General features: G+C 37.9%; 1 protein-coding gene across 1 annotated transcript; it reads left to right on the forward strand.

The window, feature by feature from the left end:
• The first annotated feature begins 588 nt into the window (after positions 1 to 588).
• Positions 589 to 9,063, forward strand: LOC125239770. Its single transcript, XM_048147443.1, has 5 exons — positions 589 to 744; positions 3,752 to 3,815; positions 5,394 to 5,501; positions 8,631 to 8,740; positions 8,885 to 9,063. The coding sequence occupies exons 1-5, from the start codon at positions 670 to 672 to the stop codon at positions 9,002 to 9,004; spliced, it is 477 nt and encodes a 158-aa protein (XP_048003400.1). The 5' UTR covers positions 589 to 669; the 3' UTR covers positions 9,005 to 9,063.
• The last annotated feature ends 5,721 nt before the right edge of the window (positions 9,064 to 14,784 follow it).

Below are 14,784 nucleotides of genomic sequence, written 5' to 3' on the forward strand. Positions count from 1 at the left end.
CGCGCCGCAAAAATTCTGCGTTGCGGTGCCGCGCCGCGAGTTTTGCGGTGCGTCGACGCACCGCGAGTTCTTGCGTCGCGGTGCCGCGCCGCAGATTTTCTGCCGCAAAAACTGGCGGCGCGGCAACGCAACGCAGAATTTTTGCGGTGCGTCGCCGCAACGCGCCCATGTGGCCAGGCCCTTACTTATTCCTCTATGGTCAGAAATAGGACGTAATTTATATCCGCCCGCTTGTATTAGAAGGACTCTTTTCGAGAAATTCGAGATGGGAATGGGAGGTCAATGGTAAATATCTACGGTAAACTTACAACCTTATGCCATGGTGTTAAGTACTGGTTTTACTTAACCTGCGGCACTTTGAGGCGTTTTTTTAAACCTCTTGGAAATATCGCACCGCGTGGTGGACGCTTTTAATATCTGTAAGTTTTTAGCTAGTACAAAAAAATATTTAGTTTGTTCATCAACCTCCAGGATATCATTTTACTAAACTATACATTCCACTGTGATACATTCATTCTAAATATAATAAAAGTATGACGATATTTTATTACAGGTTAAGCATGTTTGCATTTAACGACACGTCAAAAACGTCTTTGCAATGTAAACACTGCAGTGGAATTTCGTCGTATGAGAATTTTAATTTAATATCAGTGAATTCAACGCAGTATAATGTCCAAAACAGTTCACGTAGTAGACGGCGAGGCTTCGGAATCGGATTCTGAAATAGAAATTGGTAAATCTCCAGTAAGTGTTTGTTGACGTAGCCATTTGTAAAGAAACCTAACATTTTTTTCTTTTCTACGTACTGTCAGTGTCAAGAAGAAAGTTGTATATAAACATTTAAAACACGTTATTTTGATCAATAAAATGCTAGGCACTAACCGTAAACTATTCATCCTCCTTGCGTTATCCCGGCATTGCCACGGCTCATGGGAGCCTGGGATCCGCTTTGACAACTAATCCCATGATTTGGCGTAGACACTAGTTTTACGAAAGCGACTGCCATCTGACCTTCCAACCCGAAGGGTAACTAGGCCTTATTGGAATTAGTCCGGTTTCCTCACGATGTTTTATTCTTCACCGAAAAGCGACTGGCAAATATCAAATGACATTTCGCACATAAGTTCCGAAAAACTCATTGGTACGAGCAGGGGTTCGAACCCGCGACCTCCGGATCGAAAGTCACACGCTCTTACCACTAGGCTACCAGCGCTTACTAACCGTAAACTATTAAGAGCTTAAATAGTGGGATTACACCAACAAGGAATTAAAGGAATAGGGATTCATGAAATAACTCGTCAGGCAAACGTAAGGTAAGCAGAGAGTGGCAGAGATACTGTACCATTGAGTGCGCCGAAGAGATACATTACATAGACAGGTCATGGATAAGAAAACACCGTGAGGAAACAGGACTAATTCTAATACGGCCTAGTTACCCTTTGGGGTAGAAGGTCGGATGGCAGTCGTTTTCGTAAAACTAGTGCCTACGCCAAATCTTGGGATTAGTTGTCGAAGCGGACCCCAGGCTCCCATGAGCCGTGGCAAATGTCGGGATAACGGAGGATGGATAGTGATGTTTACTACACTGGTCTCTGTGAGGCAAGTGGACTCGAGCGCTGGAGTGGACCAAATTTTATAATATCATATTCTTAGGATGTTACAATGTTAAAACGGATTAGCAGTAAAATGTCTAAAATTACAAAAATACCAATTTTCAGTAAATCAAAATGCCAAAATGACATATGGCCTATTACATCCAATATCCGAAATGTATTAGTTTCATAATAAAAAATAAAAAAAAATTATTATTATTTCATAATTACCAAAATGTAAATGACACTTTCTCAGAATACCTAAAATTTATTTACAGTGTGCATTATATTCCTTGCACTGTGTTTTATTATTAACTTTAATATTCATTTAGTTAATTCATGCTATTTATGAAAAACTAAAAATACAGTTTTCATGGATACTGCATTTTAGGCATTTTGAGAAAGTGAAGTCTTGGTTTTAAGTTAATTTGACTTTTAGACATCTTGGGAATATGGCAATTTGAGAAGTAGGTTTAATTCATTTCAAGTTTTAGACATTATGAGACTAACCTGTTTTAGCATTGTGACTTTTAGAAATATGGTATTATAAAATTAGGTCGTAACGTAATTGGGTGACCTGAGAAGGATGGGTGGAAGGGCGTGGATGAGTGTGGCAAGAGATAGGAAGCAGTGGAAGACTTCAGAAGGGGCCTTCGTCAAAGGACTGGTTGGAGTTGCCGATGAAAATAAATAACAAATTATGTACTTGAATTTGTTTTTTATCATGCATTTTGAAATTGAAATTGAAATTCTTTATTTCAGGTCTATCGACCCATATTTTTGTTAATAATACATTTAGCTTAAAACTAGGTTATTTATTATAGATTAGGCACATTTTCCCTTTGCATTTTTCCTTTAATTTAAAAATATGTAATATCGCTCGCAGACGTTTCTGCATGATAAAAAACCGGCCAAGTGCGAGTCGGACTCGCGCACCGAGGGTTCCGTACAAACCTGCAAGGTTTACAAAGTTCGTTCATTACGACAATCGAGTCATAATATATATTTTGTAATGTAACTAAAAATTTAAGGTTTTCGGAATTTTTCCTTTATGTGTGCTATAAAACGTTGCTTCATGCCAAATTTCAAGATTCTAGGTCGACTGGAAGTACCCTTTAGGTTTTGATTCCCTTGCGAGTACTTGCGAGTTTCAAAATATGCAGCTTAAATTGCTGTTTCTTTTGATTGCGTTGACATAGAAGTTTGATTTTGTTACAGCTTAAAGGTATTATAGACCTGAGTATTTGGTATGAATTTCAATTTAATACCTCTACGCGTTTATGAGGAAATGGGTAGTAAGGTTAAAATTATTAAAAAAAAATATATTATGTGATGTAACTAAAAATTTATGGTTTTCGTAATTTTTCCTTTATCTATGCTATAAGACGTTGCTTCGTACCAAATTTCAAGATTCTGAGTTCACGGGAAGCACCCTGTAGGTTTTGATTCCCTTGCAAGTGTCGAAAATTTGCGGCATAAACGGCTCTATCTTTTGATTGCGTTGGCTTAGAAGTTTGATTTTTTCACAGCTTCAAGGGACAGTAGACCTGAGTAATTGATATAAATTTCAGCTTCATACCTCCACGCGTTCCTGAGAAAAAGGGTCTTGACAGACGGACGGACGGACAGACGGGCAACAAAGTGATCCTATAAGGGTTCCGTTTTTTCCTTTTGAGGTACGGAACCCTAAAAACAAATTTAGTATGGGTTAGCACATTGTTACTGGCGAATTCTCAATGTAAATTGAGACTCCAGTGCCTGTTAAGATCTATTCTTACGGGTAGATGTTTGCTATAACGCCACCCTAAGGCGGTTGAGAATTGAGGGAAGGCATGAATAAATTCGCACACATCCAGCAGGCCTCCGTGGCGCAGTTGGTAAGCGCGATGGCCCCGGCAAGGCCAAAGGTCGCAGGTTCGAGTCCTGCCGGAGGTGTGAATTTTTCCATTTTTCCTTTAATTTAAAAATATGTTATGTACTTGAAATCAAACTTCAATAAATTTTAACTATAAAACTCCCGTGAGACTCAGACATATTTAAAAATATTTTAAGCGGGTTTGAGAAAGCTCCTCGGAAATGGAGCTATACATATCGATTTAAAGGTTATTTGATAATAAAGGCTATTTTTATTTATTTTTTATTTATTATGTTTGTTACAGACTTTGGACCTGCAAGCAACAGAGGCGTTTGTCGTTGCCGGAGAAGCCCCGGAGTCTGACGATGGTAAGACTGCCAATAGTTCATGTTCAGGCAGGCAAGCATGGTTGCGCGATAAATTTTAAAACATCAGTCCCTATCGCAATCAGCTCTTACACTAACAAATAAAATGCTAATCTATAAATGCATTATAAAACCGATATGGACATACGGCATAGAACTCTGGGGAACGGCCAGTAACTCAAACCTCGAAATCCTACAAAGGTTTCAGAACAATGTCCTGAGGGCTGTGACATGTGCACCGTGGTTTGCAAAGAATACAGAAATACATGAGTACATAAAAATGCCAACTATAAAAGAGGAGGTCAACAGATATTGTATCAAGTACAAAGAACGTCTGAAAAAACATACAAACCAACTTGCGAGGGACCTGGTGAACACTAACGACAACCCGAGCAGGCTTAAAAGATGGGAGATACTGCGTCTGGACCAGAGGCACTAGAAGATAAAATTCTAGGAACATCATGAGAGAGTGTTTAATGGAATACCTCTCCAACTTATAATATATACACAAAAAATCTGATTATGGCTAAGCATAGCCGATGGCAGATAAAAGAAGAAAAAAAAAAAAAAAAAGTCCCTATCGCACTTACAAATAGTGCGATAGGGACGGCCTGATGTTTTATCATTTATCGCGCGACCATACTTGCCTGCCAGATACTTTATACATACATACATACATACAATCGTATCCCATAAAGGGGTAGACAGAGCACATGAAACTACTAAAGCTTCAGTGCCACTCTTGACAAATAAAGAGTTGAAAAAAAAACGAAACTGTGGCATTGCAGTGACAGGTTGCCAGCCTCTCGCCTACGCCACAATTTAACCCATATCCCATAGTCGCCTTCTACGACACATACGGGAAGAAAGGGGTGGTGAAATTCTTAACCCGTCACCACACAGGCAACTTTCTTTATATTTTTAGTAAAACCTGTATATAGTCTGGCAAAATATGGTTCAAAAAGTGGATCTTGAGCATTGGGAGGGTTTCAAAGCACGAAGGTTAAACAAACTGCCACTGAATGAAACACAAAATTTTGTCAGAGGACAAGACAACATCCATACTAATATTATCAATGAGAAAGTGTGTGTGAGCATTTCTTTTTTTTTTTTCAATAAAAAAAAATTGTTTGTTTTAGGGAATTTTAGGTCAATTGTACTCAGAATCACGAGTACTTTCAATCTCACTGGGAAACAAAAAGTGTCCCAGAATTTCCATACATTTTTGTTACTTTCCTTTTTGTTACCCCATATAACATGTACGGAAAATGGTAACAAAATAAGAAAAAATCGTATGGGACAATTTTTTTAACTAGTAGGATTGAAAAAGCTAGTGATTCTGAGTAGATATAGCATTTTTTTTTTCAAAAATGTCACACTTCATGAAAGTGGCAAAAAAAAAAAGAAATGCTCGTGTCTGTTTGTTTGTCGGTCTTTCACGGCAAAACGGAGCGACGAATTGACATGATTTTTTAAGTGGAGATAGTTGAAGGGATGGAGAGGCCACTTTTTGTCTCTTTCTAACGCGAGCGAAGCCGCGGGAAACAGCTAGTAATTGATAAATAACTATTTGTCTCACAGAAGGAATGCTGCCGACGCCTATAGCGCTACCAGATTTGGATGTACCCCTTCATGTGCCGTTCCAGGCTCAAAATAAACTGCCAGGCTCTCTGCTACACCAGAAGTTATGTAAGTATGTTATAATAAATAACTAATGACCCTTCCCGGCTTCACATGGGGAGTATACCATAACATTTTTTATAGTAAAGCCTGGCCAGAAATATTTCGTCACTACTTTTAAAAAAACTTGTATCTTCGTCTGTCAATGAAAAGAAAATTGTAGTAAGTATGTATGGAATGCATATAGGCTTACTGCGTTTTAACTTTGAGGAGCAGCGTGAGATACGAGATTTTTTAAAAGTAGTGACGATTTGACTATTGTCAAGAGGGCGCTGGTATTCTGATGTATACGATGACAGTTCAGTAAATTATGAAGATTATAGTTCTTAAGAAATTCCGCAACGTGGCATTTAGTCATATAATATTCATGAATACATGTGAGTGTGTTTAGTTAAACGTCCCACTTTGTCGGTTACCATTAAGGCGAGATTTACTTGTATCTTTATATGAATAAACTGACAAAGCGACTTTATAGCAATCGGCAAAGTGGGACGTTTTCCCGTGCACACTCAATAGTATTTGACATTACCTCTAATATTATAGCAATTAATTTAAGTCGAAACTAGAAAAATTAACACTTGCAGCGGAACTTGTAGTACCTGCGACCATTATTGGCACATCGGTTCAATGTCGCTTGAGGCGTCTCTTACGTCTTTCCTATACAAAATGTACTGAGGAGACGTTTTTAGGGTTCCGTACCAAAAAGGTACAAAAGCAGGGTGTCCACTTTCTGGAAAGTCAGGGAAAGTCAGGGAAAAGTCAGGGAAGCTCATAGGGGTCATGGAAAGTCAGGGAAAGTCAGGGAAATGATTTGGAGGTTTTTTTTTTTTTTTTTTTTTTTTTTTTTTTTTTTTTTTTTTTTTTATTATAAATGGGAAAAACTTGGCACCAAGAAAAAAAATCAAAAAGTATTTAAAAAATAATATGATTTCTTGGGTTGACCACATCCATGACAGTAAAGATCGATTCCCGGTAGTGATTTTAAGGCAACTTATTAAAATTATCACTTAAGACTTTTCATTACAAGTATAGTACCTACCTGGCCTCCATCCCAGTGATTGCTAATGAGAGATGTCAGAGATATCTTCATGCTCTAGCTGACCTTAATTTATCCGGCCCAAAATCGTAAATGCGGAAAAATCCAGTTTTTTTTTACATTGCGTGCCCTACCCACATATTCCAAAATGGCAAAGGGGGTCGGGAATAAATTCAGTTATTGTGATTCAGATTAACTGGAAAGTTGCACCACAATGTCACCATATACAACATTCTTAATTTGCTTTTGCTAGGGCGATGTGAAAATGACAAAGACAAAGTTACGTCGCTGTTCAAATTCTAAGTATCTATCCGACAATCCAAAGCGGAGTTCCTCATAAAGCCAATGGCGCATAACGTCACATAGAGGCGCAATTTTGTATGAGAGTGAGTATGATTTTGGAAACCTAAAGGCGTGTAGTGGCAAAACACCTAAATGGGCATCCCGACGCTGAAAACAAAGAAAAAATTTCGCGCTCGCTTCGCTCGCATTTAGATACATAGGCAAATAATTTTATTCGTATCCACAACACAACATATAAAGGCTTAAAATAAACAGGAAAAAAAGAAATGTGAGTACGTTTAGTATTTTCCATTTCATCAATTTTTATTCCCTTTATTTTTCGTAAAAGTTTCATTAAAATTAAGATTTTTTTGGAAAGTTTCCGCTACTTGCACATAACTACTCTGCTCAGACTAGGTACTCCATTTTGTTTCCTATGTTATGTACATAATAACTACTATCAGCCCCAGGGACGTATAAAAGAGGAAAAAATTTCGCGCTCGCTGCGCTCGCGATTTTTTTTTCTGCTGTAGATTACCCAAGAGCGCCGAAACTCAAACTCGCTCTACTCTGATAGAGTTGCACTGGTATAGCCAAAAGTAAAGGGCGATAACTACCAACTACAGATTTCGTTAATTTTAGTTTTATAAAACCAGAAATTAAAGTTTGATAGTTAACATAAAGATAAAAAAAATAGTAGGTATAAAAGTATGAACTGCCTTGAAAATTTTGATATTTCGTAGAAAACAAACATATTCCAGAAAAAAAAAATCTGTGACAGACGGACAGACAGACGCACGAGTGATCCTATAAGGATTCCGTTTTTCCTTTTTGAGGTATGGTAAAAACTTTTTTTTTCAGATTTTTTTTTTTCAAGACAAAAAAAACCGTTTTTTTGCAACTCTAAGCAAAAGTGGTAATAGTTGAATGAAAATTTGGTCAGGGAAATTTTCTTAAATGGTCATGGAAAGTCAGGGAAAAGTCAGGGAATTTTTTTTGGGTTTAGTAGTGGACACCCTGAAAAGGAACCCTTATGGCGACGCTCTGTCCGTCTGTCTGTCTGTCTGTCATATTTATAAATATCTCGAGAACTACTTTATGCTATCCATTTGAAATTTGGAACAGTTATAAACATTTTGAACCTCTACAAGCTGATACCGCCCCCCTTATCTCCGAAGTTTACCAACGAGAAATTATGAAATTTTTACGAAATATTGCTTTTATGCTAAATTTTACAGGAAATATGAAATCGTGTATGTCCTTGGAAACTTTTTTTTTTAATTCACAAAAAACTTTTCAGATTTTAACTTTCAATTTAACCACCCTTGCGGATTATATCTAACTTCAAATTATACGTAAAAAAAATCTCTTTTTAATAAAGAAAAAACTGTCCAAATCGGTTGACATTATAAAGAATTATCCCTGAAAAACTAACATAGTAAACAGGTCGCGCAACCGAGAGATGGCGCTGTACCTATAGGTAATTATAGTCAAATCTTTAAAGTTATACATATGAGATACATGAGATTATTTTAACTTTTGTAAGTTTGTACGGATACGGAACCCTCGGTGGGCGAGTCCGACTCGCACTTGGCCGGTTTTTTTAAATTACATTCTGGCGGCGCGGCGCAGGCGTCCGTTTCGCGTCTTACGACGTGCGTAGCCTGCGTGTGGGTTGCCTCTAAAACACGAACGAAGAGAGTCACCACTACCACCGTTAAGAATATCAACACTCCTCGGAAAAGCGTACTTTCCACACTTCTATCATAACTGAACTATTTTGTATCGTTTTAGTATCAATGACCTTATCTTTTATCCAGGGGAGTGCAACGTGTCCCTACGGGCAACTCTAGAGGGACTGGTGAAGCACACCACAGACATTGCTGTGGAGAAGCTCACTAGAGCTGACAAGATGCTGCTCAACGGACAGGTAACCCGCTTACTTGCTTCGCTCGTGGTTCAACTATAGAATCCTTCAATTGCTCGTTTTTCAATTCCACACTCGGCGTTAAAATACAACTTTGCCCCCTTGAATAACAAATAACTATTAATTCTAACCAACTTTTCTTTTCAGGAAAGCATGCGCGCAACAAACGCAAGTCTAACGCTGGCGAGGGCACGCCTCAAGCAAATACATACGGAGCTAGAAAACGCGCACTGCAGCAGCGCGTTACCTACTGTTAGGATTAAATAATAGTTAGAATAAATATTTATCTAGTTAAATTGCTTACAATAAATTATATTTCATTACAATTATTTATTTTATTACCTCATACCGTGCCCCTGCCTGAGCCTGTGTGGTGAAGGGTTAAGAATTACACCACCCCTTTCTTCCCGTGGGTGTCGTAGAAGTCGACTGCGGGATATGGGTTAAATTGTGGCGGAGGCGGCAACCTGTCACTGCAATGTCACAGTTTCGTTTTCTTTCAACCCCTTATTTGCCAAGAGTGGCACTGAAGCTTTAGTAGTTTCATGTGCTCTGCCTACCCCTTTATGGGATACAGGCGTGATTGTTTGTTTGTATGTATGTATTGTAGTGTGGAGTATATCCCCTCTCATTGCTTGCTATATAAGTTGCCGCACGCTGTATATGATTCACAATAAACCTATATCACACAAGTGACTTGTCATTTGGTCCCCACGTCACATGGCGATCCTGCCAGTTGATTGTGGTAAGCGCGAGTGAGTGTAGTTAAAGGCTAGAATCATGTGATTGGTGAAAAACGGTGAACTTTATAAAATGTGTCAAATAGACAACGCAAAATTGAACGTGACGTGACGTGACGTGACAGTATTACTATTTACTCTTACAAGTGTGGGATTTGGATTCCATTGTGGTCATGAAGAATAGAGATAAAGGAGCAATCTCTATGTATCAGAAGTGCACATATTAAAGAAAAGATAGGTGGCGCTGCAATCGCAGGTGCATAACGGTTTGACAATCTCTTAGACTTCTCATTAGGGATGTTACGAATATTTGCATTCGCATTCGCATATGCGAATGATTCGCATTCTTTTAAACATTTGCATTGACATTCGCATTCGCTTCAAACGATGCGAATGTTTTGCGAATGCGAATGTGTGCAAGTCGCAGCTTGTTCCTCGCCCGCGCCGGCCGCTCCAATTGCTACTTGTCGACTGTCGACTCGCGCATGCGCAGATAGGTCAAATTCGTACGGCGTGAAGTTCGTACTCGGCATTTTGACCAATTTAATTTTTTTACCTAGCGGGTTGTTGGTGATTGCTTGGTTTTTATTTTGTTTTTTTATGTAATTCAGCGATATTCGCATTCGCACATTCGCATTCTGAATATTCGCATTCGCATTCGCGAATGTGACACATGCGACATTCGTGACATCCCTACTTCTCATTGTGGTGTTTACGATGGGCTGGTATTTGTCATGGAATGTCTTTCATATACAGGCCATGCCAGGATGCTTATCCTAAGTGAATCTGCCGCCAGCGAGTTTTGGCTTGTATTTTTTTTAACCCCCGACGCAAAAACGACGGGGTGTTATAAGTTTGACGTGTATGTCTGTCTGTGGCATCGTAGCTCCCGAACGGATGAACCGATTAAGATTTTGTTTTTTTGTCTTAAAGCTGAGTTAGTCGGGAGTGTTCTTAGCCATGTTTCATCAAAATCGGTTTACTATGTCGCGGTCGGGGGTTTTTTCAAAATTTTAATTTTGTGGTTAGGTTATTATTGATAAGTGTTTGTATTAGTATCAAGTATGCCAAATTTCAGGTCCCAGAACTTTATAGTTTAGTAATTTAAAAAAAAACGAAGTTTGAACTTTCTTCAATATTTTTTGTCTTAGCGCCATTCCTTCAAATCCTTCATCAAAATATGGGGTAGGTATATTAAAAAAAAAACAATCTATGCTAAACGCATATATTTAAATAATTATCTAATCAAAACAATACGATGTAATTATTCTTACAATTATTTATATCAATCAATTCAATTATTTATACAAAAACATATAACAGTTTTTATTTAAATCAAACGATACAGGCAAAATTTAACCATTCAATAGCTACATTAGCTACCCACACAGAACGAGGCAATGTGCCCGCTCGGCAAACGTCTAATATAGACGTGCCTCGGCCGAGGCAGGTTGACTTGTAGAGCAAAACGCGCGTACAGTCACCGGTATAAATAAGTGATGATTTCTGTACCTTGTCATATTAACGTGGTGTTTGAAATGTCAAACGATTAAAAGCGACAAGGTACAGATATCATCCCTTGTTTATGCCGGTGACTGTACTATCTCATCCGAGGCGTATGTATACGAGACAGGTATACCTGCCTCAAATCATCCGAGGCGTACAGCACATTTGCCGCTCGCTGTGTGGACCCGAAATAAATAATCTTTTAATCTTTAATTTGCCAAAAAAAGGTAATGGTCGTAAGTTCAAGCCTCCTCGGCGCATAATAAGTTCTAATGATTTTTATTAGGTGAAAATGCAAAAAGACGGTCAATAGCTGGGTCCACACAAGATGAGGCAAAGTGCTGGCTCCGCAGATGTTCAATGTAGACATGCCTTGTCCGAGGCAACTTTATCGGCCGAGCTAAACGTGCGTGCTGCCTCGGCGAGGCACGTCTAAAACAATGTTTGCCGCGCGAGCGCATTGCCTTGCAACATGCCTCGCTCTATCTGGACCCGGATAATGATCAGTTGATCATGTCCGTCAGGGTGATTGTTTTGATGATGTAGCAAAAATGCCTCCTAAAGGCAAAACGACAACGTGTCGTGAATAGCACTGAATGGGTTACGAATGCCTTTTCGTTTGATTTAAATGTACAAATTAATATAGAAGGTCAACCAAATCTTGGCACTAAAAAAGGCGGCAAATTGAAAAACAGGGCTCAGCGGCTAATTGCCTTCATAAAACGCGTGTGTTCCTAAACCTTGACGTTGGGAATCGTCGACGAGCCATAATACTTATGAAATCGATTTGAATTGAAGTTATGAATATAATTTTTCCACTACCCAAAGGTTGCCTGGAAGAGATCGCTCTTTAGCGATAAAGCCGCCTGTTAACCTCTGTAATAAAATTTATTATAGTGTGTTCCTATGTACATTTCTGAGCTTGTGCAATAAAGTGAATTTGTATTGTATTGAAATTGATTGAAAAATAGAAAATTTGAATTTCGCGCCCTTTTTAGTGCCGAGATTTGTTTGAGAGTCTATATTATCATCAGATCTACAGTATCACATAATTCACATACGCATTCATGCTTATATTTCAATTACGCTAAGTTTAAAACAGGAAATGGCAATACTATTCGTTCTTATATTAATTAACTCAGATCTATACATTTGGCTCATTACTGGTTTCGGTAAAATAATGTCTAATAATAGCAATAATCAAAATACACTAACCCCTAAAAGTTCACTAAAGTTATCAAGCCGATAAAGTTCGTCTGTCCCTTTCTATCATACCGATACGTCGGAAAGGGACAAACGAACTTTTCATCACATTTGCTGTAGGGTAAAGGTCTCATTGCGTCTACGTGTACTGAAGAATGATGTACTATTTTATTCCCAAGGGAATAATGGATTTAGTTTAAAAAAATAATACAATCCGTACAATACTTCAGGCAAAGGATGTTTCAATCAGCCAAGGATTTTTTTTTTGCACAACTAAAATTTGACTATTAAGCTATAAAAAAATATTATACGGTATGAAAAATGCATTTTACAATTATTTCAGTGTGTTTTACATTTATTTTGTGAATTTCACGTAGATAAATCGTTATTTTAACTTGCAATTTGGCAGGAAATTGTGACGGCCATCTCGATTTGCGCTTGACCGCGTTGCCATAGCAACGGGCAGTACAACACCACCATTCATTGAAGGTTTTGCCTTATGATTTTTTTCTCTGTGTTTTCCTCTCAAATGTGATGAAAAATATTGTGTGTAACTCAGGAGGTAAGGATTTTGTAAATTCATTTCTATAACTCTCTCTCTCTCCAGCCTGCGGCTGTCGCGATTTATTAACACTCGTTGACAAAATCCCCTTTACCTCCCTTGTTGCACATTATACTATTATCGACTTGATAACTTTAGTGAACAATTAAGGGGGTTAACCTGTTATAATGTAAGCAATCATTTTGTCACAAGCCTGAATATCTGCTCAATATAATAATGATCAAAACACATACATGCATTTCTATTCCAATGAATATAATTAAAGCGAAATATAGACGGCTAAAACAACACTAAACGACAATTTCAACACTTCACATGAAACCTTTATTGTCGTTGTATAACATTCACTTATACTATGTATATCTACACTAACCTTTGCCCACGTCTATGGAAAAACTAAGCAGATAATATTATATGTATTCTATTGTCAATTATCATATTTGGATTTTTTCGCAATATCTTTTAACTAAGTTGTTCTTAATGAAGTTCGAAGCGCTGGTAGCCTAGCGGTAAGTGCGTGTGACTTTCGTTCTGGAGGTCGCGGGTTCGAACCCCGGCTCGCACCAATGAGTTTTTCACGTATGTGCGAAATGTCATTTGATATTTGCCAGTCGCTTTTCGGTGAAGGAAAACATCGTGAGGAAACCGGACTAATTCCAATAAGGTCTAGTTACCCTTCGGGTTGGATGGTGAGATGGCAGTCGCTTTTGTAAAACTAGTGCCTACGCCAAACCTTGGGATTAGTTCTCAACGCGGACCCCAGGCTCCCATGAGCCGTGGCAAATGCCGGGACAATGCAAGGAGGATGATGTTTTTAATGGACAATTTTTTTTCGATCAATTTAGTTAATAACACTAGTATATTTAACTAAAATTCCCAAATTCAAAGGGGGTCTCCTTTCCATTTTCGCTCCCGTAATAGCGTCTTAATGTTCAATTAGTTTAAATAATCGCGATCGCCTGGCGTCGGGAGTACAGCATATTCTTTCGCTGTCTGGCCGTTCAAAAGCTTAAAATAACGTAAAACATATTCAGAGTTTTACACGTTAAACTTTCGTGAGACATATTCAAATAATGAATGAATCTACGGTTGTACTCACGGAGTACGGGCAGTCCACGGAGTTTAGCCGCCGCGTGAAGCCCTATATGCCTGAAGAGGGGCCTCCGAATTGCCCCAAAACATGTCGCAGCAATAGCGATATAATAACGTAAGTACAACCGTAGATTCATTAATTATATTCAGAGTTATTTAATTATTGAATAAGCTTGCAATTTGATTTACTTTGACGTGATATGACGCCCATGGCGTTCAAAGGGTTAAACTGCAAATCAACAGTTTTCAAAAAGTTTGTACATAGCCACGTCAAATTTTAACTGACCCTATTTTGTTACCAACATTTAGTGATATAAGTCGACTTTCGTAAGATATATACAGGATAATTGTTATAATTAAGAAAATATAGATACTTAAGAACCTTAATGACAGAATAAAACTTACTAAAATCTCAATTCATCAAAAAATCTTGGTAACAAAATAGGAATAAAAAAACCAAATTTAACTTTTTCCTTAAATCTTGTACAAACTTTTTGAGAACTGCTGAAATATCGCCTTTGGAATTGACTGTACCGTACCCGGTACATCATATTCCTTATAGCGGCGATTTTGAAATACATAGTAAATGTCACGGGCAAAAGCTAGTTTTTTTAATACTACACATTTGTTTACATTACATAAGTATTTCTAGGCCGTACGTGGTGCAAAAACTATGCTAGAAAATAATACGTGAAGTTACAATAACTTTTTTAGTCACTTATACGCATTATTTTCGCTCACTAAAACTATAAAACAGTGTACTTATACGTATTTTAATTATAATTTAAATAGAAGAATTAAATATGAGATAGAGATTAGCACTCGAGAATCATTTAATTTGGTATTTATTGATTAAATGCACCAAGGAACAGTTTCTATAAGTAATAGTACATTACTATACAAGTGCGAAATAAAGGAAGTTGGAATTTCCTTTTCGCACGTGT

The sequence above is a fragment of the Leguminivora glycinivorella genome, chromosome 26 (genome assembly GCF_023078275.1).
Source record: "Leguminivora glycinivorella isolate SPB_JAAS2020 chromosome 26, LegGlyc_1.1, whole genome shotgun sequence".
In the NCBI taxonomy this organism is placed as follows: domain Eukaryota; kingdom Metazoa; phylum Arthropoda; class Insecta; order Lepidoptera; family Tortricidae; genus Leguminivora; species Leguminivora glycinivorella.